This window comes from Littorina saxatilis, linkage group LG4 (genome assembly GCF_037325665.1).
Source record: "Littorina saxatilis isolate snail1 linkage group LG4, US_GU_Lsax_2.0, whole genome shotgun sequence".
NCBI classification, from domain to species: Eukaryota; Metazoa; Mollusca; class Gastropoda; order Littorinimorpha; family Littorinidae; genus Littorina; species Littorina saxatilis.
Genome location: NC_090248.1, coordinates 56,352,927 through 56,380,384, shown reverse-complemented (window position 1 = coordinate 56,380,384; position 27,458 = coordinate 56,352,927). Strand labels below are relative to the sequence as shown.

At 39.8% G+C, this 27,458-nt stretch overlaps 1 protein-coding gene across 1 annotated transcript in view; it reads left to right on the top strand.

Moving 5' to 3' along the window:
* The window catches only part of LOC138965645 (receptor-type tyrosine-protein phosphatase T-like), a 40,030-nt gene extending 24,290 nt beyond the window's left edge, over window positions 1-15,740 (top strand). The window contains exons 17-27 of the mRNA XM_070337819.1: window positions 1,389-1,526; window positions 1,932-2,077; window positions 3,222-3,357; window positions 3,757-3,900; window positions 9,952-10,051; window positions 10,706-10,779; window positions 11,231-11,371; window positions 11,745-11,873; window positions 13,210-13,373; window positions 13,706-13,841; window positions 14,361-15,740. Coding sequence (XP_070193920.1) covers window positions 1,389-1,526; window positions 1,932-2,077; window positions 3,222-3,357; window positions 3,757-3,900; window positions 9,952-10,051; window positions 10,706-10,779; window positions 11,231-11,371; window positions 11,745-11,873; window positions 13,210-13,373; window positions 13,706-13,841; window positions 14,361-14,432 — 1,380 coding nt within the window. The 3' untranslated portion in view covers window positions 14,433-15,740. The remainder of the gene's footprint in view (window positions 1-1,388; window positions 1,527-1,931; window positions 2,078-3,221; window positions 3,358-3,756; window positions 3,901-9,951; window positions 10,052-10,705; window positions 10,780-11,230; window positions 11,372-11,744; window positions 11,874-13,209; window positions 13,374-13,705; window positions 13,842-14,360) is intronic.
* The last annotated feature ends 11,718 nt before the right edge of the window (window positions 15,741-27,458 follow it).

Here is a 27,458-nt window from a genome sequence, read left to right as displayed (position 1 = left end):
TCTCTCTCTCTCTCTCTCTCTCTCTCTCTCTCTCTCTCTCTCTCTCTCTCTCTCTCTCTCTCTCTCTCTCTCTCTCTCTCTCTCTCTCTCTCTCTCTTTGAAACGAACAAAACCGCACTTGTCTGTCGACTGTATATGCCGCAGTACAGGTTCCTGCATGTGTCATCCTTCTACGACCAAAGAAAACAATCCTTGTTTATGATTCTCCGACTGACCCTATTATTTTCCTTTCGGCCCTTAAATTTTTTATTACACCCCCCCCCCCCCCCTACCCAACAAAAACATCAAATATGTAGCCTACAAATCTCGATTTTTAAGACGTAATTAACACGAATAGTTACTTGTCTCCAACAAGGGATCTATTGATCATGCACAGCTCGCACAATTTCTGGCCAATTAATAGCCACAAGCGCCTCTGTTAAATAACTACAAAAGAAACAAATAAACTTCAATCCCTCAAAAAACAAGTTACACAAGTTTTCTAGCAACCGTATTATTTTAGCCAACCCCTTCACTGTCACAGTATAACAGCATTTTGGTATTGCTGTGCGCCAGGGCAAATTTCGCTTTCTTCGGTAGGTTCACTAATCTGTTCACTGCTCAATCATTTATTGAGATATCTCTTAGATCTTTGGCATGTGGTTTGCTTACACCCTTGGCTATTATGTGATAACATGATCATTGGACTTTGTTTGTGATTGTTATAGTAAAAATCGATATAATGACCATTTTTGTCAAAAATTACCGTTTCCAAACTTTCACACACACACTGCAGCACGTAAAACTGCACAAAACACAGCTAAAACTGGTGTCAAGCATCAGGTACTCACATTACAGCCCATAACAGTATTCTTCTGTGTTGTAATCCATAAATCACTTCTTGTAGAGCTTCCAGAACACTGTATTATTTGAAAACAGGTCTACGAGTTGATGTCCGACTTTCGGCCGCCATTTTGAATCTTATAGATCGAAAAAAAACTTCTAAAAAAGTTTTCACCACGTGGTACTAACTTATCTGAACGGTCAATCGGAAAGAACTGTGTTTAAACCCCTACAAGAAGTTGGACAGTGGTTACCTCCCATTTAGTTTTCACAAATGTCCTGAAAAGTGCTGATGTAAATGCCACGTACCTGGTACGTGTATGGGCGTATGACAAACCAAACATGACCACGTACCTAGTACGTACTGGGCAGTGAAGGGGGTGGGAAACACAATCTATGTCTTGACCTTATGAACGATTGGTATTTTGTTTTTGTTTTTGTTTTGTACTTAATTATTCAAGTCGTGAAGACTTGTTCTAACTTTAGAAGTACTGTAAGTAAGCTATACTAACTACGTCAGGAAAAAAAGGTGAAAGCAGAAGGGATATAACCATTGTTGTGTCCAGCCCAAGTGCGAGTTGTACTGGCCAGAAGAGGAGTCCACTACAGAGACGTACGGCCCTGTGACGGTGACCACCACTCACATTCAGCAGAGAGACAACTTCTGTATCAGGTCTTTCACCGTCACACGAGATGGGGACGGGGTCGGTAGAACTCTCTGTCTGTCTGTCTCCCTCTCTCTACCCTCTCTTTCTCTTCTCCCCTCTCTCTCTCTCTGCGCGACTGCGTCCAGTATGCATGAATGGTTGTGGAAGTTGGTGAGTGTGTGTGTGTGTGTGTGTGTGTGTGTGTGTGTGTTGTGTGTGTGTGTGTGTGTCTGTGTGTGTGTGAGCGTTTGTGGGTGTGTGCGTGCGTGTGTGTGAGTGCGTGTGTGTGTGAGTGTGTGTGTGTGTGTGTGTGTGTGTCTGTGTGTGTCTGTGTGTGTGAGCGTTTGTGGGTGTGTGCGTGCGTGTGTGCGTGTGTGTGAGTGCGTGTGTGTGAGTGTGTGTATGTGTGTGTGTGTGTGTGCCCGTGTCCGGATCACATATAATAAAGTTATAATACTCAAGGGCCGTGAGTCAAGGGAAGTAACTCAGTACCACTACGTGTCCTGGCCTGACCACGGTGCTCCCTCGACTACCTCCCTTGTCAGGTTCTGGCGTTACGTCACAAGGGAGACAAAGCATGATACTGCCCCACTTCTTGTGCACTGCAGGTGAGGAGAGCGACACACCATGATAAATGCGACTTTCTGTGTAGTTCAGTTGCTTGTTTAGAGGCACATGTGATGAGAGAGTACAATAAACCCACCTTGTTCACACCAAAATACCTACATTAATTGCAGGAGCCCTTTCATGACAAACACAAGTCAAGTGTTGTAGGTAAACAGAATGCTAATGAAAGGTGTCCTTTTGTTTGTAAAAGGTAAATACTTATCGGAGGGGCTGTAGAGTTGTTTCGCGTGAAAACATGTCACAGACTTTCATAAAACGCGCAGCAGTGACATTAATATGATATCAAAAGTCAACACTTCACTAGCTCTTATAGCTTAAAGCAATTAAAAGGTGAATACTTATCGGAGGGGCTGTAGAGTTGTTTCGCCTGAAAATATGTTACAGACTTTCATAAAACGCGCAGAAGTAACATTGATTTTGATATCAAAAGTCAATACTTCACAAGCTCTTATATATCGATTGGAGATTGGATTTCCCTTCTTTGAGTCATGTGACGTCAGAGGCCGACAAAACTTTATAATTTGGCTTTTCAGGTTGACCGAAACTTCAAAGGAACTCAAAAAAAAAAAAAAACGTCATGTGTTTGATTGCATGTGTGTGTGCTGTTCAATGTCAAAACAACAACAAAGTGAGTACATGACGTGTGTTTTGTAGTTCCTTTGAAGTTTCGGTCAACCTGAAACGCCCAAATATGAAGTTTATGTGTTTGATTGCATACATGTGGATTGCATGCATGTGTGTGTGTGCTCGTTCAATCGTCAAAACAAAAACAAAGTCATAAGTACCTGAAAGGAATTCGATCGATACATAAATGTTATTTGCGTGTTTGACGAAAATATGACATTTTACACAGATCTCGACAGTCATTGTTCACCTCGACCGCTATCGCGGTCTCGGAGAACAATGACTGTCTCGATCTGTGTAAAATGTCATATTTTGGTCAAACACGCAAATAACGTATAATATCTTAAAGCAATAGCGACGCTTTTTGTGTGATTGTCTTCAGTATGCCACACATCATTGCTGTTTTGCATTTTGAAGTTTGACCTCAGCGAGTCTTAATTCCGGGTCGCCTTCGTTCCTACGACAGATTGTTTACTCAATGATACTGCTTTGTCTCTATAGTGCTGGGGTGGGCAGAACAGGAACCTACATCGGCCTTGACATTGGCATGGACACCGCAGTGAGTGTGGGAAGCATTGACGTCATTCAGATCGTCACCCAGTTACGTCAGGAACGAACACTGATGGTGCAAGCCATGGTAAGAAAATATAACACCAGTTACAGAACAATACTCTCATTGCTCTCCTTTGTATGATGTTCTACCGCCCACACACGTACCCTCTCTCTCCCCCCTAGTTTCTCTCTCGTCTCTCTTTTTCATGTGTTCTTTCTTTAATGAAAATGCCGATAAAGAGAGAGATTATTTGGTAATTGTGAGCAAGGCTTAAAGATAATTTTTTTGTTTTGCAAAGACAGATAATAAAGTATGTGTTTTCTTATTGAGAGAGAGAGAGAGAGAGAGAGAGAGAGAGAGAGAGAGAGAGAGAGAGAGAGAGAGAGAGAGAGAGAGAGAGAGAGAGAGGGAGAGCGTTTGTGTGTGTGTGTGTGTGATGGATTCATACACGTCATTGGATTTTTCTTTTGTTGTTTTTATCAGGATCAGTATGTGTTTCTACACGAAGCGCTACTGGAAGCGTACACTTCACGTGACACAGTTGTCTCCCTTGACCAGTTTGACGTCATCTTTCCTCAGCCAATCAACGCTCGCACTCCGAACGTGCGCATTGACAAAGAGTTCAAGGTATGTCTTCGATTTTACACCTTCCTGAAGAATGTGTCCTCAATTTCAGTAAATGTGCAGTATGTTTGATCGAGGGAATTGGACGCGGGATAGATCGGTAGTAATTGTTTCAAGAAGTAACGGCTCGTGTGACGATGTGAAGACACATCCGTAAGATCGAAACAAGATTCAGTGTTTAATTCAAAATAGGCAGAACAAAATGTGTGTACGGTGTATAGACCACTGTTTGGCACCCGCATTTCATCGTATGGTTTGCACAGCTCACCTATCGAATGTGTATCTACCACCGTATTCCCCGCCGCAGTTGTTTTCTTGGTGCTAAAGAACACTATTGTGACTAGCATTGCCACGGCGTTAACGTCCTGCCTGCCCAAGCTTGCCACCAAGAAACTTCCCAAAAAACAGTAACTGTAAAGAAATCTGTCTAGCAAGCTTGAATTAAGTCCAATCACCACCACATTTTGTGTACTAATTAAAAAATGGATGCCCAGTTCAGTCGTGCTATTTATAAGTTTGTCACGCAATTTGTTTTAGCAAAGGGGGGGTGAAAGGGGGATAATTTGTGGTTTTTTACGTTTTTTTGTGTGTGTTTTCTTTTCCACTGCTTTTTTAAAAGTTATTTTTTAACAGAAAGTATTATAAATAATGTTATAACCAAACAAGGTGTAAAACATATGAATTAGCTGAAATATTGTTAACATTCTACACAGAAATAAGGAGACAGTACAAAGAAAAAAACAAGCAAATCCCGCATTCACTCACAGCATCCTGACTCAAATGAAACAAAACTGTGACACTCACCAAATGATGTCTAGGTAATCCATATTGAATATAAGTCACATTTTCACAACAAAGTCCCAACTGTACACCTATGAACATTTCCAAAAGGATTAGGAGGCTCCAGCCATCCATTGTTATCAGTGCTGCCACGCCCCCTTGCAAACTACACGATTCCAAGGTCCATGCAGTACCACCCTACCACGTGTAGTTTGCCGACTCATACTAGCAACAACAGGACTGTTTCTTCCTCAATATCACTGCTATTATCGCTTTCTTGAGGCGAAAACAACACGTCGGAATCATGATCTACAGGATCCTCAAGATCCAACATCCGGAGAATCTCCTCCCGTGACAAGGCTCGCCTTCGATTCATTTTTTTTGTTCAAAAAAAACCACGCAAAACTTCTCTAATTTGCACATGGCGGAAGAGCAAGTCACGTGTATCAAGGGAAACAACTCAATTTATTGCAAGCTTCAAAAACCGGGAAGCAATCACGAGTCGTGTACCTTGTATGTCTGTTACTCAAATAGTCACATCCCGTCCATGGGCGTGTCAGCGCTGTTACTAATTTAGTCACCTCCCGTCGCGAAAGTGTTCTTAACGAATAAGTATGGCATTCCGTTTGTCAAATAATTATTTGGATACTTTTTCATGTTTTTTTCACCAGTTTTAGCTAAATAATCATTATTTAGAAGCTCATGTGCTAAATAAGTAATTGTTTATAAACAATGTAAAAAATTCAAAATAATTTTTTGTTTACGTAAACCATTCATTGTTTACCTAAACAATTCATTGTTTACGTAAATAATTCATTGTTTACGTAAATAATTCATTGTTTACGTAAATAATGTATTGTTTACACAAATAATCACTTATTTCACAAAATAATATTTTTTGGGTGGATAAAGTGAGCAGTTGCTAAATAAATCATTGTTTACCTATATAATGCATTATTTAGCAGATTCGCTAAATAATGAAAACTGCTTTCCCTATTTAGGGGAATCAAGAATTGACTTCTAAACTTCATTTTTACATTTAGTCAAGTAATGACTAAATGTTTTAACGTAGAGGGGGGAATCGAGACGAGGGTGTGGTGTATGTGTGTGTGTGTGTGCGTGTGTGTGTGTAGAGCGATTCAGACCAAACTACTGGACCGATCTTTATGAAATTTTACATGAGAGTTCCTGGGAATGATATCCCCGGACGGTTTTTTTTTCTCGATAAATACCTTTGATGACGTCATATCCGGCTTTTTGTAAAAGTTGACGCGGCACTGTCACACCCTCATTTTTCAATCAAATTGATTGAAATTTTGGCCAAGCATTTTTCGACGAAGGCCGGACTTTGGTATTGCATTTCAGCTTGGTGGCTTAAAAATTAATTAATGACTTTGGTCATTAAAAATCTGAAAATTGTAAAAAAAAACCATTTTTTATAAAACGATCCAAATTTACGTTCATCTTATTTTTCATTATTTCCTGATTCAAAAAACATATAAATATGTTATATTTGGATTAAAAACAAGCTCTGAAAATTAAAAATATAAAAATTATGATCAAAATTAAATTTTCGAAATCAATTTAAAAACCCTTTCATCTTATTCCTTGTCGGTTCCTGATTCCAAAAACATATAGATATGATATGTTTGGATTAAAAACACGCTCAGAAAGTTAAAACGAAGAGAGGTACAGAAAAGCGTGCTATCCTTCTCAGTGCAACTACTACCCCGCTCTTCTTGTCAATTTTACTGCCTTTGCCATACAATACAATACAATACAATACAATAAACTTTATTAATCTCTAAAAGAGAAATTGCATTGCTGAGCTTTTGTGTCCGTAATAAAACATACATAAAACATTCAAAAATAAACATTTGTTCTTTGTCATTCATACGTTCTCGTGTTCTTATACATTTCTTCCATTCATACATCATAATTCTATCATAATTATGTACATACATTTATTCTCTTTTAACAGTCTGTCTTCAAACGCATCTCAGAGAGGAAGGCTAGAGATTTGTGTTGTGCCATAGGTAAAATCATGTGCTTAGCTATGAAGTAATGTTATCACATGTTATTTAAGGAAAATGAGTAAATATATGTACCAAGCGTATAACATCAGCAAAACTGAGAAAATACAGTACATTGGTTGTCACATAAGTAAGTATATTAAAAATAAATAATGAGCGGTGGACTGACGATGCTACGAGTATACGGTCTTGCTGAAAAATTGCATTGCGTTCAGTTTCATTCTGTGAGTTCGACAGCTTGACTAAATGTTGTATTTTCGCCTTACGCGACTTGTTTTTCTTTGTGTATATACTATAATTCAATACAAGGTATCTCCAAACATTATTTATCAGAAAATGTTCGTAAATTTGTTTATTTTACAAGCTGAAATTGCCGTACGAAAAGAACTGAATGCGAAAACAAACAAAAGGTCAAGGTCATGACCGGGAGTGTTTAGTGTTTGCATTCTCTCCCTTGAAGTTGTTGAAAAAAAGTTTTCCGTCCTAAGTTTTCTGTTCTGTCTCAACAAAAACTTTCTCTTTCCATTTCTCTTACTGCATGATTAAATTCTTTTTTATCTGTAAGTTACAGAGAGCATAAGGGGAAAAAACAACTTCAAGCAAGAAAATGCAAACACTAAACACTCCCGGCAGAGAAAAACCTTATTGACCTTGACCTTTGACTGTGTTTGAGATCAGTTATTTTCGTACAGCAATTTCGGCTTGTAAAATAAACAAAATAATATCCAAACAACAGTTATTTTAAGATAAGAGTGTGTGGAGAGACCTCGTATTCAATTAGGCCAAAAAAAAAAATTGTCTGTTTCTGGTCACCCGACCGACCCTAAATTTTGGCGCCGACCCTAAACTTTTTTTTTCCAAACTCAAATTTTTGTTTGTTTGTTGTTTTTTGGTGGTATAAGGACAGGGTGAGAAAATGAACAACAAAAACGTGTGAAAACGAAAGTCCGCTGACGATTGAAGGGGCATAACCCTCGATAGGGCGAACCAAAATTGAAAAAGTATACCGGTAACAAACCGTGGAAGAATGAAAATAAGCTGCACATCAAAGGAAGAATACAGAGTGGAAATATGTGAGAGGTGGTTCCCCTGTCACATCTGAGAGAGAAAACGCTTCCTGCACGGGGTCAGTGACCGGTCAGTGACCGAGTTTAACAGACTGGAAATGTGTGTGCTCTGTGTGTGCGGCCAGATCAAAGGCAGGTCAATTGTGATAGCTGGGTGGCCTTGTTTATAGACACGACCTTCTTCCCAGGGGTCAATGACCCAGTTTTTGCCATGAGAGGTGGTTCCCCTGTCATATCCTGCACCGGGGTCAGTGACCGAGGCAGGTCTATTGTGATAGCTGGGTGGCTTGAGAGCTCGAGGAAACTTGGCCAGGGCAGTACCTAGTAGCTGAAACATGATTATCACAAGTTGTTTGACTGGTACTCAGGCGGTCTCTTTGATTTTTTTCGTATTTCATACACGGATTAGACGCTTTGTTATACAAGACGCGCCGCAGGGGTCGAACTCGAGGAAGGAAAAAAGTCGTGCCTTAATATGACCCGGAAAGTACAAAGTACGGTACTTCCTGTAAAACCACCAAACACCGAAGCATTCACGCTGCGTTGAAATATCGAATCTAAAGGTGATGTTCGACACATTCTAGTGTTGACGCTGGAGAAGTGCGTGCACGAAAAAACGGGAGTTAAACTTGCGTATCCTGAAACATTCACGCTCCGGGATGTGTTTCATGATATCCATACACCCGAGTTTGACTTGAAAAAACATTCGGTGCAGGTGAAAGCTTCTTTCTTTCTTTATTTGGTGTTTAACGTCGTTTTCAACCACGAAGGTTATATCGCGACGAAGGTGAAAGCTGACGAATACGACCTTGACTGGTCACTGACGATCAGACCAGGTAAACAAAGAAAACAAAAGGCGAAGCCATCAAGGCTCACGTAAGAAATCGACAAACAGTAACACAAACTCAATCACTCCGTCACACACACACACACACACACACACACACACACACACACACACACACACACACACACACACACAGAAAGAGCATAGGTGAAACTGTGCAAGAAAGCGAGACACTAGATCTAGATCTGTCTGTCTGCATGTACACTAGTCTCGGCCCGCTCAAAATAATAATGACCGAGACTCTCAGTACTTTCTTCGCGTGACGTCTAACCCTCTTACGTCATAATGTGACGTCAATGTAATGTGACGTCTTCAAATGTTAGAGTTTCTACCACAGACATACACACGCACGCACGCACGCACATACGCACGCACGCACAGACAGACAAAGTTACGATCGCATAGGCTACACTTACGTGAGCCAAACATGTCATACTCTTTCAGTCTTTGTCACAGATTTGTAAATGTGTTTAGTGTCTTGTCACTATGTATAGTGAATCCAGTCTCTTTGCGCGATTTTTAAAGTTAGTTTTATTGGTCTACATTTGGGGGGAAAAAAAAAAAAAAAAAAAAAAAAAAAAAAAAGCCGACCTACCGACCCTAATTTTTTTAGCCATGTTACCAGAAACAGACAAATTTTTTTTTTTGGCCTTATAGTAATCACTGAAAGACATAAAACTTAGTTCAGAAGCGAATCCTAGAAACCCCTAAATAATGGAAAATGTGTTGGCTAAACAATTCATTGTTTACGTAAATAATTCATTGTTTACGTAAATAATGATTTATTTAGCAACATTGCTGATTGTTTATAAACAATGTAATATAAGTCTAAATATTATATTGTTTACGTAAACAATATATTATTTAATTAGACGTATTTTACATTGTTTGTAAACAATCAGCAATGTTGCTAAATAAATCATTATTTACGTAAACAATGAATTATTTAGGTAAATAATGAATGGTTTACGTAAACAAAACATTATTTAGAATTATTTTACATTGTTTATAAACAATTACTTATTTAGCACATGAGCTTCTAAATAATGATTGTTTAGCTAAAACTGGTGAAAAAAACATGAAAAAGTATCCAAATAATTATTTGACAAACGGAATGCCATAAATAAGGACCGGTTTCGAGTATGAAACCGGTCCTTATTCGTATTTGTATTATTCGTTTTTTTGGTGATTACATTTTCTTTGTTACCTTGCTCTTGTTCTTCTCACCTACAGTCTGTTGTTCCTATTCTAAAAATATCTGTTCTTTCTCGTACCCAAAGCTTTTTCTGTTTAATACTTTTCCCTTTTCTCTGTTTTGGTGACGTAGACTCTGATGCAGATGCAGCCGCTGATGTCCGAGTGTCGTCATGACAACGCCACCCAGAATGTCAACATGGCAAAAAACAGAAGCCCAAACGCATTGCCCTGTAATTGCAAATTTAATATACACATCTTTACAAAGTTGATCTGCATATGGTGTATATATACATACACTTGATATAGTTACTTTGCATATCGGCAGTGTATTAAATATACATATAGTTAATAAAGGTTAATGCAATACGCTTGTGTGTAATAGTGGCTGCATTTACTTTTAAACTTATGACCACTATTCATAGCTAATCTGCATTGTATGGATGCTGCTAATTATTACTTGTTTCCTTCTGCGTTTGTCACTTGTTTTGAATATGCAGAGTCCAAGGCAGATGAACACTAGGATTCGAAGAGTAGTAATGCGTGCTCTTACTGGGTTTCTGCAAGAAACGTTACTGAACTGCTTCGGAAGTTTAATTTATGTTTCTTTATTCCTTTGTGTTTCTTTAAATTCTCTGACAACACAGCGTAAACGTCTAAATTTAAACGTGTGTGTCTCTGATGTTGATTATGTCGATACATTTTGCGCTCTTTTTTGTGTAGACCTGTTTCCATGTGACTCTCTGTTGCATGTTGTCTAAGCCATCTGTTTGATAAAATCCGTTTTTGGTCGTCTGGTTCATTGTTTTGACCAAGTTAAGACTTTGTAGTTGTACTTGTCGTTATTTTGTTGTTTAATTTCTTGTTTTCTTGTACATTTGTTCAAGTGGACAATCATATTGTGTATCTGACGGAGCACGTGGCAGAGAGAAATCAGTACATCAATGCTGTCTTCATGCCTGTGAGTCACAACATTGTTTTTGGGTCATGGCAATTCCATAACATGTACAGGTCGTGTAAGTACACATTTTCTTCATGGACCACACCATGTCTGTTGAAATCAGCCTTAGTCAGACGCTCAAGAAAACGCGTGACTTAGTCAGACCAGTTGAATTACTATGAACTTAGGCCTTGGCAAGCTGGGTATACCCAGACGTGTTAAACATGATATGTATTGAGAAATAGATCAGTTGCTTAAGTATTAAGGTATAACCAAACAAGTGTGTGTATTTAGAAAAAGCGAAGGTTCATTTGTCGAACTGTTCTCTTCACCTGTGTTTTATATTCAGGAAGGTGCTGACAAATACAATTCGGGATCTATATCAAAACAACATGTCGTGCTTGCTGAATTCGTGTCATTTCCCGTGATAAACTGATGGGTTTAAATGTTGTAACACATTGTATTTGCACAGACATTCCGTGACCCCAAAGGCAGCATCCTGACACAGCTCCCCCTGCCGTCAACATTGGTGGACTTCTGGCGACTGGTCTACGGAAATGACGTCACAACGATTGTTTCTCTGAGCAGTGCTAATGAAGAACAAGAAGTGTCCGTAAGAAGAATTTGAACGGGTGCATTTGACAAACTTTGCTTTCAAAGATATAAGCGTTTGTAGCGAATAGTTCTTTCGTACACGGCACATGCTATATTCAGAAATCAGGACTCTCTGTCTCGGTCTCTGCCTCTCTTTCGGTCTCTCGCTGTCTGACTGTCTGTCCCTCTCTTTCTCTATCGGTCTGTTTTCCCTCGCCTCTCTGTCTCTGTCTGTCTGTCTTTCTGTCTGTCTTTCTGTATGTCTTTCTGTATGTCTCTCTCTCTCTCTCTCTCTCTCTCTCTCTCTCTCTCTCTCTCTCTCTCTCTCTCTCTCTCTCTCTCTTTGTATTTTGAAACTGTGAATGTGGATATCTTGTTGTCCTGTCCATCAGTCGTATTGCCAGTACTGGCCACGAGAGCTCAGGAAGCCCGTGAAGAGTGGTCCTTACACCGTCACACTCAAGTCAAAGTCCGCTGTCTTTACCACTCTCACCCTGTATGACATCACCGTGCAAAAGACAGTGAGTAAACACTTCATTTGTTCTGTTGTTAAATGTAATTGACATGATCTGAATATGATCTCTCTCTCTCTCTCTCTCTCTCTCTCTCTCTCTCTCTCTCTCTCTCTCTCTCTCTCTCTCTCTCTCTCTCTCTCTCTCTCTCTCTCTCTCTCTCTCTCTCTCCTATAATGCCAGTGTGGCTGCGATGGTTTTGTTTCTTGCTGAATCTGTGTTTACGCTTACTTGACTACAACATTGGTTTGGCGCTGATACAAGCGCGTATGGTGCCTGGTAAGATCCAATGAAATGAAATCTGTGTGCTTATGTTTATTCTGACATGCATAGCTGTTTCTGTGTGCCTTTTACCATAACACACTTTTGCCTTAGTGCTTTGTTCTGGGAGTGGCTGCACACACTTGCTGGTAACTCTCTGTCTACCTCCCTCTCCCCCCTCTCTCTCACTCAGCAGTTGATAATGGTGTTTTCGTGTCATTGTTTTTACATTTAGTCAAGTTTTGACTAACTGTTTTAACATAGAGAATCGAGACGAGGGTCGTGGTGTATGTGTGTCTGTGTGTATGTCAGTGCGTGTGTGTGTGTAGAGCGATTCAGAGTAAACTACTGGACCGATCTTTATGACATTTTACATAAGAGTTCCTGGGTATGATATCCCCAGATGTTTTTTCATGTTTTCGATAAATGTTTTTTATGACGTCATATCCGGCTTTTTGTAAAAGTTGAGGCGGCACTGTCACACCTTCATTTTTCAATCAAATTGATTGAAATTTTGGCCAAGCAATCTTCGACGAAGGCCGGACTTCGGTATTGCATTTCAGCATGGAGGCTTAAAAATTAATTAATGACTTTGGTCATTAAAAATCTGAAAATTGTAATTAAAATTATTTTTGTATAAAACGATCCAAAATTACTTTTATTTTATTCTTCATCATGTTCTGATGCCAAAAACATATAAATATGTTATATTCGGATTAAAAACAAGCTCTGAAATTTAAAAATATAAAAATTATGGTTAAAATTAAATTTTTGAAATCGTTTTAAAAACAGTTTCATCTTATTTCTTGTCGGTTCCTGATTCCAAAAAGAAATAGATATGATATGTTTGGATTAAAAACACGCTCAGAAAGTTCAAACCAAGAGAGGTACAGTAAAGCGTGCTATACAGTAAAGCACAACTGCTTCCGCGCTAAACAGGCTCGTCACTTTCACTGCCTTTTGCACTAGCGGCGGACTACGGTCATTGTGAAAAAATGCAGTGCGTTCAGTTTCATTCTGTGAGTTTCACAGCTTGACTAAATGTAGTAATTTCGCCTTACGCGACTTGTTGCATTTTACACAGCCTGTAACGCAGGGTACGTCCAGTGCCCGGTCACTGAAAGTGCTGCACTACGAGGGCTGGACAGGGGAGGTGGGGGGAGACACGTCACACATGCTGCAACTTCTTGACACACTGACCAACACACAGATGAAGGCTGACACCCCCACCCTCCTCATCCAGTGCTGGTGAGTGGGAATAGGTTTCAACGACTTTTTGATTCAAAAGACTTAAAGGAGATCACTAAGTGAAAAAGTTTGGTTTACACACAAAATGTACAAATGGTGTTCTGACTTTTCAGATAATGTGACTGAATTAGAAATATAGAACGATTTCATGTCAGGGTTTAACTTTTTTGAAAAAGCAATCGATTTATTGACACTAATTATGTTGTCGTATTTCTTTTCATGTTAACATATACTCCTCGTTATGACAACTGCCTTTGTTCACACGTGCCATTATTGTGTGCATAGTTTAACAATTCTTTTTAAAAACTGCATCTTTATTGTTGATGTGACAGTGATGGAGTGGGTAAGAGCGGTCTGTTCAGTGCTCTGTGTGACGTAATCAGCCATATGACGTATGACCGCGAGATTGACGTCTACATGACCGTCAGGCACGTGCAGAACGTCAGACCTAGCGCTGTGACGTCACTGGTACGTACAACTCAACTAAACGAAAATAATTACGTGTCGTTTTCTTCTTCGTGTGTGTCCTTTCAGCATGCTCTTTGCAACTTAATGTGCAGCACGGTTGGCTGATAATTTGAAAAGACAGTTTCACTTTCTCGTTGTTGTTTACTTAAATTTTGTTATAGATTTAATTTAAACTTGTTGGGAGAAGGAGTTAACGGCTCTCTACAATACGTTTGTCCGAAGTGAGAACAGTTTAAATCAGTGAATGTGTGTGTGTGTGTGTGTGTGTGTGTGTGTGTGTGTGTGTGTGTGTGTGTGTGTGTGTGTGTGTGTGTGTGTGTGTGTGTGTGTGTGTGTATTATATGTGTGTGTGTGTGTGTGTGTGTGTGTGTTCTAATTGTTTTGTTGTAAGGTGATGTTTTGTTTGTGTATTTTGTTCGGTTTAACGGCTCGACTCATTAACGTGGTGTTTGACTTTACGGATAGCCTTTTTCAAATGAAAAATATATTTGGAGTATATTCTCTTTCAAACATGTGCAGGAACAGTACCGTTACTGCTACCAGGTCGCTCAACAGCGCCACAGAGACATCAGTATCTACGCCAACACATAAGAGTCATCATACCTTCCGACATTGAATGCCAGCATATCTTCCCCAAGACCTGAATGCAGTCATAACTATATACACCCAGTCCTGAACTCTATCATAGTTACCAACATTCGAATATCATCTGCGTCAACGCACGGATACCACTTTCGATATCTACACCAAATCCAGAATGCCATCATATCTACACCGACATCTACACGCCATTTTTTTAAGTCAATACCTGAATAGCATCATAGCTACGTCATCGTCTTATAATACCATCCTATCTATCTAGGCCAGCACACCAATGCCAGTGTTACTACGCCGAACATTTGATGGCATTCAGGTTTCATCATTTAACGTCCTTCAGCCTATTATGCTATTGGGACCACTGTTTTGTCGCAGATATCATATCTATGAAAACTACTGAATAATACAATATCTACACCCACACTTGAGTGTCAGCATATCTACGCTACAATTGTAATGCCATCATACCTACGAAAACGCTAGTCATAATTGACGGCAACGTTTGAATGCAATTATATTGACAACAACAATCGAATGCCTGTATATCCAAGCAAGCACATGAGTGGTATTATATCTCCAAAACATTTGAATACCATTATACCTAAAACAAATGTTATTGACATCATAACTAAGACATCATTATTTGAATATGCCATCATATCTACGCCAACACTTGGATGCCATCATTGTAACACCAACACCTGAATGCTATCGTTTTCACGCCTGCACAGCTTGGAAACACATGAGAGCGATTTCATAGATCTATGCTTCATCCTGAAAAGCAACACTTTTATCAGTGTTGTTCCCAGGCATCGGTCTTCGGTCATTTATGCATACTTGTTTTGTTTTGATCTGACGCATTTTTCTGACCCTACGCCGGTCGAACGTCCGATAGCTTTTACACACAGGATGTCGTTTGTCACACACCTTTTTTCTTCGGCCAGGGCCTTTTGACCGATAGATATTTTGAATCCAGGTCCAACTGACTTATTGACTTTTGTGTCTGGGAACAACTCTGCTGTATAACGTCAAAACTCTGCCAATGGCAACTTTGTTTTGCGGTAAACCAGCCATTATCACGCCAAACAGAGAGTGTCATATATTTAGGTGTCATGTCAATTTCCATAACTAACGTTTATATCTTCAACTATGTTTTCTATTCTTTCCATGACAAAATGTTTATCGACATATATCTATGATGTGTCACGCTAATGTCCTTTGTTATCTGTATGTGGTCGCTTTTCATCGTTTGCCAGCACTTGATTACACCTGTCAGAATGCCTTTTCTTGCCCCCCCCCCCCCCCCCAAAAAAAAAAAAAAAAAAAAATCCATTCCTTGCCAATAGCGCCATCCTTGTCAACGCCTGGAAAAAATGTACATTGGCGCTTACACTTGAGTGCCGTATCATGACGAAAGGTATATCTACGCCAACACTTTAATTTCACTCTGATGCCAACAATGCAAGCTAAAGCTTACATTGTTTTCCGGTAGTTAAATGCACTATGCCTACTCAATTGCCTTTTATTGCATCACACAAATAGGCACGCATTGGCCAATCTATTGTGTGTTGTTTATTTCGTAATTTAGTTGATTTTATGATTGTATCACAACAAACGTGTATAACCTCCTGAACCTTTCCTTGACATGGTGCATTTCCTTTTTTTGGACATTTTGTGCGTTCAAAGAACTAATGTAATCTACTCAGTACCATACGCCTTCAGGCAAGTTATAAACTTACTCTCCCCCCCCTAAAAAAAATGAAACAATGCTAAAAACACTTACAAACAGCAACAACAACAGGCAACAAAAGAACAATAATAACTATTGTATTTTACCTGAATGATTGAAAGTGCATGCAAGACGTACGCAATACGGGAGCAGGGGCATCTAATTGTAAATGGGGCAACAAAAGAGCGTTTGTTCAGACTGGAGAACATCGTTTAAATGTTATTGTTGTTTTCTTTGGGGGGGGGGGGGGGGGGGATGGGGTGGGGGGTGCACTGGGGCTGGTACGGTGGAGGAGGAATGGGCAGGGCTGTTTAACGATGGGTCTTGTGACACACTAAATGACCTAGTATGCTGGAGTTGTCACAATTTGTATATGTTTGCATGGAATCCAATATAATCTGAAATCTGCTGAGGATCTAACCAATATAACCTTACTATTGTATGCTTTGAGTCTAGCAAATGGATACTGCTACAATAGCTAGATTGTCTATGTTGAAATTGTGGTCAATGCCGTTTTTTTTAAATGTAGCCTATGTTACTGTTATTGTCTGTGTTACGATGTCCTTCCTCAAAGTGCCATACACATGTTTGAAATTACTTCTCCTTGTTTGAATTTTAACAACACAAAGTAGGTGCCACTCCTGGTAATTACTCAATTGAAGCAAAATAAGTTATAGAAAAGTAGCATACATATCATTGTATAGCAAATGTAGTGATAAAAGCAACTGCAGTAATAGCTGAACTATCAAGCTTAATATAAGCGTAATATAAGCGTTCGCTTGAGTTCGTGTCCCTATTGTTTATCGTTGTATTGTTGTACCATGTTTGATTCAATAAAACATTGTTTAAACCAACTATCAAGCTTGATGGTGAAAGTGTCTTTTTCAAATCAGTGTCAGTTGCATTTTAAACTGCGTCGATGATATCTCAGCGTGGCATGTGCTCAAACTCTGGATACAATCAATAAACGATGTATTACGTGGTAGGTTTAAAACAATATCTGCGTGTTCGCTTTTGATTTTATTCTCGTACAAACTTATCCTATTGAAGTGCATGTATCTGCTTATTTCTATTGTCAGAATATCCCTAATTAAATGTGTGGGAATGAAAAAGTTTTCTTCAGAATGTAAACCTTTTCTTTATTATGTTGCGTGTCGTATTTGTGTGTGTGTGTGTGTGTGTGTGTGTGTGTGTGTGTGTGTGTGTGTGTGTGTGTGTGTGTGTGTGTGTGTATGTATGTTGTTTTGATTTTTCCAGTAACAGTTATTGTGTGTGTGTGTGTGTGCATGCATGTGTGTGAGCGTGCGTGCGTACGTGTGTGTGTGTGTGTGTGTGTGTGTGTGTGTGTGTGTGCGTGCTTTGCCTTTAATGAATTCCGTTACAAGGCCATTAGATAGCCACACAAAAAAGCATGACGGAAGGATAGGTCACGCACACAGTGTCAGAGCCACGACACTAAACAGGATCCGCAAGAATTCACTTCCTTGCTGAGTTCGGGTCGTCTCATTATCCTGTTTCTTCTCAGCAAGTGAGGAGGTCTTCGGTAGATTACAAGCGACTACTGGCACCAATTTCCCACCAACATGATGGTCTGGGACAGTGTTCGCATCGTCTTCTTTGTGTTCCTGGTGATTTTTCAACGTGTGCCTGAAACAAACGGTGAATGAGCTGTTAAGTCTGTTTGTAGTTGTGCATGCGTGTGTCTGTCTGCGTGGGTGCGTGCGTGCGTGTGTCTGTCTGCGTGCGTGCGTGTTTACGTACGTGTATCTGTGTGTGTATGTCTGTGTGGGGTGTGTGTGCGTGCGTTCGTGCGTGTGTGTGTGACTGTGTGTGTGTGTGTGTGTGATAGTGTGCGTGCGTGTGTGTGTGTGTTTATAATACAACAGAGTTGTGATGGTACATTCTGAGTCATTTCGTTGAGAAGTTCTGAATTGATGTTGTATTTCACACTACTAAGAGTAGACAATGAGTACAAGTGGTTATGATTTGCACCCGTTACGAGCTTGTCAGTGCCGTGGTCACTGTTTGTACAGGAAAACAATTTAAAACAAAATACAAGTACATCAGGAAAACCTTTATTTGTATTTGTCAATACAGTCTACGCGCTCTTTGTTTTCAATCCTCGTACACACAAATGATAATTGTTCGCCCAACGTCTGGCAAGTTCGCAGCCAGATTTCTGTGTGAAGAATTGAATCAATTTGAATTGAATTGAATCCGGGTAGCTAAGCCTTTCAAGCAATTGTCATGTATATTGCTAGGCAAGCATATCATGTTCCATTTAGAGATAGCTCCATTAGAGTGAGTCTATTAGCTAAAGGTCCAAGGGACAGCACTCCGTATGAATAGGACAAGAGTTGAGGTTCTTGATATTAAAGCATGGCCGAACCAACACTATGTCTCCGCCTCTCTGTACGTAAACCCACAAACACAACATGGTGACCAGAAGTGGAGCTTGTCAAGAACGTTTGGACTGAAAGATAAGTCACTCAAGCATAATATTAGACTATGGAGGGAACTGGTAGCTGTCCAAGATTCAATTGGGAAGCAAGAGATCTAGTGGGGGAATGGAATTCTTTCAAAGATCACGTGTCTTTCATGTTCAAGGGACCACTGAAAGCCAAGTCAGAAGAAGAAAAATGTTCCTATCTAATGTTATGGGTTGGAGAGAAGGGTAGGAAAATCTTCTCAACCTGGACATTGAGTGATGAGCAGCAGAAAAAGTTGCAGAACTACTACGATGGTTTCAAAGCCTACGTTCAGCCCAAATCAAACCCAATCTTTGCAAGGTACAAATTTCACAGCAAGTACAGGCACCAGATGAAACGTGTGAACAGTTTGTAACAGAACTGAAATTGCTTGTGAAAGAATGCGAGTACGGAGACAAAGAAGATGAGGTAGTGAGAGACAGAATAGTGTTCGGAACAAAATCAGACAAAGTGCGTGAGAAACTCATTGATATTGGGAAAGATCTGACTCTAGAGAAAGCTATTGAGATAGCCAGAGTGGATGAAATGTCAGTGAAACAGCTGAAAGAAATGAATTTGTCAGCTGAAGCAGCCGTTCATGCAGTTAGGCATAGAGAGAGAACGAATGCACAAAAGACGTCACGCAGCTGCGACAAGAACAAAGGTACACATGCACCTAGCGAACACAGAGCTACGGCACAGAAGAAATGCGGTAGGTGTGGCATGAAGCACACACAAGATGCGCAATGTCCTGCGATAGGAAAAGAATGCAGAAAATGCAAAAAATCAAACCACTTTGCGAGTATGTGTAGGGCCAGAACAGAGCAAACACACAGCTCAAAGAGGAGAAACAAAGTACACACACTAGACGATAGTGACAGTAGCGACACAGAGGATGAAGTGCAAGCGTACTCGTTAGGTACAATCGGCACAGCAGAAATGAATACAGTGGATTCCGGATGGTTTCAGAAACTGGAAGTAGAAGATAAAACAGTCAATTTTCAGTTAGATACTGGAGCAAAATGCAATGTCATTTCTGAGAAAACGTTCAAATCTTTCAAAGGAAAGAAACTGGAGAAGACAAAGGTCAAACTTACGTCATATTCAGGCCATACCATCAAGACACTAGGTTCGACGAAACTGACATGCAAGTTCAAGAAAGAAGAGCATGAAGTGAAATTCTATGTCACAGAGATGGATAGTACAGCGATACTTGGTCTGGAAGCTTGTCAGAGATTAGGACTGATCCAGAGAGTAGACACAGTGCAGTCAAGCATGACGCAAGAGGTTAAAGGAGATCACCCTCAGCTAGATGTTAAAGGAGAATACCCAGATTCTTTTGAAGGTTTAGGTTGTCTCCCAGGAGAGGTTCATCTCAAAGTTGACCCAGATGTACAGCCAGTAGTACACCCCCCCAGAAAGATACCAGTTGCGCTACACAACAAAGTTAAAAGTGAACTGAAACGTATGGAAAAAGAAGGTGTTATCACAAGACAAGAAGAACCTACTGACTGGGTGAACAGTATGGTAGTGGTAGAAACGTCAAAGAAAACAAGAATCTGCATTGATCCACGAGATCTGAACAAAGCTATCAAGAGAGAACACTATCCAATGAAGACGATAGAAGAAGTTGTTCAGAACATGCCAGGAGCAAAAGTTTTCTCTAAACTAGATGCAACATCTGGTTATTGGCAGCTCAAGTTGGACGAAGAGAGTTCCAAGCTGTGTACATTCAACACACCATGGGGGAGATATAGATTTCTCAGGTTACCTTTTGGAATAGTTTCAGCTAGTGAAATATTTCAGAGAGTCATGTCTCAGATGGTAGAAGACATAGAAGGCGCAGAAGCTGTCATGGATGATGTTGTCGTGTCGGGATCCAACACGAAAGAGCATGACAAACGACTGAAGAAAGTCATGGAGAAAGCAAAGTCGTACGGTCTCACGTTCAACGACTCAAAGTGCGAGTTTCACAAGTCAGAAATCTCGTATGTAGGGCACATACTGTCAGGTGAAGGTCTGAAAGCAGATCCAGAGAAGATCAGAGCAGTTCAGAAGATGAGCAGTCCTCAAAACAAGAAAGAACTGATGACGTTCCTAGGGTTCATTCAGTACTTAGGAAAGTTCTTACCCAACTTGGCAGATGTGAGCAAACCACTCAGAAAACTGACAGAGAAAGATGCAGTGTGGAAGTGGACAAAGACAGAGGAAGAGAGTTTCAAGAAGCTGAAGAAGCTAGTGACGGAAGCACCAGTACTGAGGTACTATGACCCAGCAAAACCTCTGACACTATCAGTTGATGCGTCATCCACAGGATTAGGTTGTTGCCTCATGCAGGAAGGTCAGCCGATCGCGTACGGGTCAAGGGCACTGACAAAGACACAACAGAACTATGCGCAGATAGAGAAGGAAACACTTGCAGTAGTGTACGGATGTGAGAAATTTCACACATACGTGTATGGTAGAACGGTAGAAGTAGAGACTGATCACAAACCATTGCAGTCCATCTTTACAAAACCACTACACAAAGCACCTGTTCGTCTGCAGAGATTCATGTTGCAGCTACAGAAGTATGACCTCAAGGTGAAGTACAAACCCGGGAAAGAAATGTACGTCGCAGATACGCTCAGCAGATCGTACCTCCCAGAAACAAAAGAACAGTTGATTCCAGAGAAAGAAATCAATGCTATCAACCCAAGGTCACACTTGCCCATCTCAGATGAGAAATATGCAGAATTTCAGAGAGAAACAGCAAATGACGTAGAACTGACTGAACTAAAAAAAGTCATCTTGAAGGGTTTCCCAGAGAACAGAAGAGATGTTCCAGAATCAGTTAGAGCTTATTGGTCATTCCGAGATGAGCTTACATACACAGACGGTCTGATTTTCAGAGGGCTCAGATTAGTCATTCCCAAGAAGCTTCAAGTAGATCAGCTGCAAAGAATTCATTCATCACATTTAGGCATAGTGAAATGCAAGAGCATGGCCAGAGAATTGGTATTCTGGATAGGTATGTCGTCACAGATTGAAGACATGGTCACAGCATGTAGAGTTTGCGCAGAAAACTCCAGAGCTAACCCCAAAGAACCAATGATACCAATGGACATTCCAGATAGACCATGGGCAAAGATCGCAGCAGATTTGTTCGAGCTGAACAAGACACACTATTTGATAATAGTAGATTACTACTCCAAATGGCCAGAAGTCATTACACTGAACAGTCTCAACACCAAAACAGTCGTTGGCCACATGAAAAGTCAGTTTGCAAGATTTGGAATAGTAGATGAGTTGATCACAGACAACGGACCACAGTTTGCAAGTGCTGAATTCGCAGAGTTCATGAAAGAGTATGAAATCAAACATACCACCACAAGCCCTTACCACCCTCAAGGTAACGGTCAAGCAGAAAGAATGGTCCAAACAGTGAAGAATCTGATGAAAAAATCCAAAGATCCTTACAGATCACTCCTAGACTACAGAAACACACCATTAGACACAGGAAAATCACCTGCAGAATTGTTTCTAGGCAGAAAACTGAAAACAACACTCCCAACAAGAGCAGAACTGTTGAAACCAGGAAAACAGCAGAACAAGAAGAATCACAAAGATTTGATTGCTCGCCAAAAGAAGCAGAAAGAGTACTTTGACAGAAAAGCCAGTGGCAATTTGACAAAACTCAGAGCAGGAGATCCAGTCATGATGCAGTTTGGTAACAGATGGAAGAAAGCAGAAGTAGTTACTCCTCATTCTACACCAAGATCCTATGTAGTCAGAGATGAACAGAATGTAGAGTACAGAAGAAACCGCAAAATGCTCAGACCAACAAAGGTAGCATCCAGAGACAGTGATTCCAACAGAACAGTTACCATGCCAACTACTGATCAGAATGTGAAAGACTCAATTCAGAAAGAAAAAGAAAAGAAAATAGGAACTGAACAGATTCCAGTACAAACTGATGACAAGAAAATGGTTGAAAACAAAGACAGTGTAGTAACAACCAGATCCGGAAGAGTTGTCAAACAACCCAAGAAATACAGTGATGAGTACACATGAACTGAGTAGGTACAGCTAACATGCATTATTCCCCCCTCTGCTTCTTTACCTCTGTAAACTTGTAGAGCTAGTTATGTAGAGGTTACATGCCGAGTCTCAGTGATTATTAAAAATAATGGTCGAAGTTGGCGGATCATGAAAAATGCGAGCTTCAGCGAGCTTTTTCATGACCGCGAACTGAGACCATTATTTTTAATAATCACTGAGACGAGGTGTGTAACCTCTTTATTCCTCCTTTCTTCGGTTATTCAAAGAAAACAGGAGTTTTTGTGCGAAAGTTTGATCGAATCCGAATCACTCAACCAGTCAACCTGCGCAGGCGATCGATTAATGCGCGGTTGTATAGTTCCGTGCAAATCATTCCATTCTGTTAACACTTCTTGTCAGTTTCCCTGTTTTAGACTAAAATCAAGTACACATATATGCTGTTATTCTGCTGTGGCGGTAAAGGCAGATATTGTGTGTTCTGTTTATGTTTTAGTATAGTTTAGGATAATGTTCTTTCGTCAAATGGGACTAGCAGACGAACTTTTGCACCCGTGTTCCAACGTTAATTACTGTATGAAGTTCAGTTTTCTGGGGAAAATAGTGTATGAAACCGCTTTATGTTGTTTAAATTGATGAGATGTGTGCATTTGGTTGCGTGTGATCTGTTTATAAAATGAAATATTGTTGAAAACTGACCGTCGGATTGCAATCAGTGTTGTCGAAGAAACTGCGTTAAAAGAAGGGGAACTACTCTTGTCGGCAAGAGTATGAGTTACTTGCCTTGGGAATTTGCTTGTGATGAATGGTGTGTGCACGGCAGATCTAGATTCAGAAAACAACCTAACTCATGGATTTTATATGGAGATTCATGTGTTCAGGCCTGTAGTTGTTAATTTAAATGCGGTATGTGTGTATTGTTTGCTCCAGAGATGTATATTTCGTACGTATAGAGCGTTCGGAACTTTTCAGTCGCAAAAGTAGTACCAAAACAGAACAGCTTCTCAACCCATTGCACTATCGAGGATTCAGGCTGTTGCTGGCTCGTTATTTGTTTGGTTGCTGGGGCATTATCGAAAAATAACTAGCTCTACAAGTTTACAGAGGTAAAGAAGCAGAGGGGGGAATAATTTTCGATAATGACCCAGCAACCAAACAAATAACGAGCCAGCAACAGCCTGAATCCTCGATAGTGCAATGGGTTGAGAAGCTGTTCTGTTTCGGTACTACTTTTGCGACTGAAAAGTTCCGAACGCTCTAATGTACGAAGTATACATTTCTGGAGCAAACAATACAAACATACCGCATTTAAATTAACAACTACAGGCCTGAACACATGAATCTCCATATAAAATCCATGAGTTCGGTTGTTTTCTGAATCTAGATCTGCCGTGCACAAACCCGTTCATCACAAGCAAATTCCCAAGGCAAGTAACTCATACTCTAGCGACAAGAGTAGTTCCCCTTCTTTTAACGCAGTTTCTTCGACAACACTGACTGCAATCCGACGGTCAGATTTTAACAATATTTCATTTTATAAACAGATCACACGCAACCAAATGCACACATCTCATCAATTTAAACAGCATAAAGCGGTTTCATACACTATTTTCCCCAGAAAACTGAACTTCATACAATAATTAACGTTGGAACACGGGTGCAAATGTTCGTCTGCTAGTCCCATTTGACAAAAGAACATTATCTTAAGCGATACTAAAACATAAAAAGAACACACAATATCTGCCTTTACCGCCACAGCAGAATAACAGCATATCTGTGTACTTGATTTTAGTCCAAAACAGGGAAACTGACAAGAAGTGTAAACAGAATGGAATGATTTGCACGGAACTATACAACCGCGCATTAATCGATCGCCTGCGCAGGTTGACTGGTTGAGTGATTCGGATTCGATCAAACTTTCGCACAAAAACTCCTGTTTTCTTTGAATAACTGAAGAAAGGAGGAATAAAGAGGTTACACACCTCGTCTCAGTGATTATTAAAAATAATGGTCTCAGTTCGCGGTCATGAAAAAGCTCGCTGAAGCTCGCATTTTTCATGATCCGCTAACTTCGACCATTATTTTTAATAATCACTGAGACTCGGCATGTAACCTCTACGTAATGATGATAAAAGTATGCTAGAGTAGATAGCAGAGAATGATAACCAGAGTAATGGTACTATTTTAATTTCAGAAAGTTTTGAATAGTTCAGTTGTATTTTTTATTGATTATGATTTACAGTATTGATTAAGAAAGATTCAGAATATGAATAAGAATGTATGCTGGAGATAAAGAATGTTTGAAGAAAGATTTTATTTTCAATTGCTCAGAGACACTAAATGAACAGAAGATTCATTCACGCAATGTTTGAAACAATGACTATGTACAAGATGTTTGTAACACATGTCAAAACAACATTCACATCATATAAACATGCAGACACAATGATAATGTCTTGAAGATTTTATTATGTTTATTGGAGTGCAAAACATTGTCCATCTTTAGGTGATGTAGGTAAACATTATAGAATAGTAACCAGAGTGTGAATGTGTAACAAATCCATTGTCAGTATGAATGCTGAAATTGTCAGTATGAAAGTTCAATGTGTGAATAAGAACATTTTTTATAAGTGAAGTTTCACAGGAGTAAGTTTAAAAGTTTTGTTTCTGTTCTAAGTGTTAAATAAAAGAAAATAAATGAAGGCCCACATAATTTAGTAAAAGATAAAGATTCAAAATCTAGATGTACATTCAAGTTGAAGAAAATGACTAGAAGTATTTTCTTATTTGTAAAAGAGAGGATGTCATGTATATTGCTAGGCAAGCATATCATGTTCCATTTAGAGATAGCTCCATTAGAGTGAGTCTATTAGCTAAAGGTCCAAGGGACAGCACTCCGTATGAATAGGACAAGAGTTGAGGTTCTTGATATTAAAGCATGGCCGAACCAACACTATGTCTCCGCCTCTCTGTACGTAAACCCACAAATACAACAGCAATGATTTTTTTAATTGCTGGTTTATTTAGAAATAATGCTAAGCTCACTCTGGTATTAAAGAGAAAGACATGAGAGGAAGAGAGAGAGACGGATAGAAAGACAGAGACAGAGAGTGTGTTTGTGTGTGTGTGTGTGTGTTTGTGTGTGTGTGTGTGTGTGTGTGTGTCAATGTGTGTGTGTGTGTTTGTGCGTGAGTGTATGTGTTAGTGTGTGTGTGTGTGTGTGTGTGTGTGTGTGTGTGCGTGCGTGTATGTGTATGTGTGTGTGTGTGTGTGTGTGCGTGCTCGCGCGCGCGTGTGTGTGTGTGTCTGTGTGTCTGTGTGTGTGTGTCTGTGTGGTCACGTGATCCCTGTAAAATAAATATTTAATCCAAAAGGTGATCCTGGAGGTTAAGTGAACGGTCTTAACTGGCATACAGTTTTAATTAAATGACACAGGGTTTGACGCTTTAATTTGGGTTTGAAATTTGTTGCAATAATTTTTTGGCCAACTTTAGCAGCGGTAGCAGTATCAGAACATATTTGTTCAAACAATTTGAAACGAATATTATTTTATATGAACGGCATTCCCTTTTTACATTTAGTCAAGCTTTGACTAAATGTTTTAACATAGAGGGGGAATCGAAACGAGGGTCGTGGTGTATGTGTGTGTGTGTGTGTGTGTGTGTGTGTGTGTATGTATGTGTGTGTGTGCGTGTAGAGCGATTCAGGCCAAACTACTGGACCGATCTTTATTAAATTTTACATGAGAGTTCCTGGGATTAATATCCCCGAACGTTTTTTTCGTTTTTTTGATAAATGTCTTTGATGACGTCATATCCGGCTTTTCGTGAAAGTTGAGGCGGCACTGTCACGCTCTCATTTTTCAACCAAATTGGTTGAAATTTTGGTCAAGTAGTCTTCGACGAAGCCCGGACTTCGGTGTTGCATTTCAGCATGGTGGCTTACAAATTATTTAATGACTTTGGTCATTAAAAATCTGAAAATTGTAAAAAAAAAAAAAAAATTATAAAACGATCCAAATTTACGTTTATCTTATTCTCCATCATTTTCTGATTCCAAAAACATATAAATATGTTATATTTGGATTAAAAACAAGCTCTGAAAATTAAAAATATAAAAATGATTATCAAAATTAAATTTTCGAAATCAATTTAAAAACACTTTCATCTTATTCCTTGTCGGTTCCTGATTCCAAAAACATATAGATATGATATGTTTGGATTAAAAACACGCTCAGAAAGTTAAAACGAAGAGAGGTATAGAAAAGCGTGCTATCCTTCTCAGCGCAACTACTAAACCGCTCTTCTTGTCAATTTCACTGCCTTTGCCATGAGCATGAGCGGTGGACTGACGATGCTACGAGTATACGGTCTTGCTGAAAAAATTGCATTGCGTTCAGTTTCATTCTGTGAGTTCGACAGCTACTTGACTAAATGTTGTATTTTCGCCTTACGCGACTTGTTTCTATATACTTTGAATACGTGGCTTATATAACACCCTTTTCAACTTAAAATACTGTATCTCAACAGCGTGTGAAAACAAGACATACGGTGACAACTGTACGGAACAGTGTGGTCGGTGTGAGAACTCTGCTGCCTGCAACGTCTTCAACGGTTCCTGTCAGGCTTGTGAGGGAAACTTTGATCTTCCATCATGCACAGGTAAGGAGAAGCTGGATTTCGTTCAACAATGCTTTACTTAAGTTTTACATACTTGTCAGAGTTAGGTGTTCGTCGCGATGGCACATAAGAGCGCACATGCCTCTATTAAGAGGTGTGTGCGCTT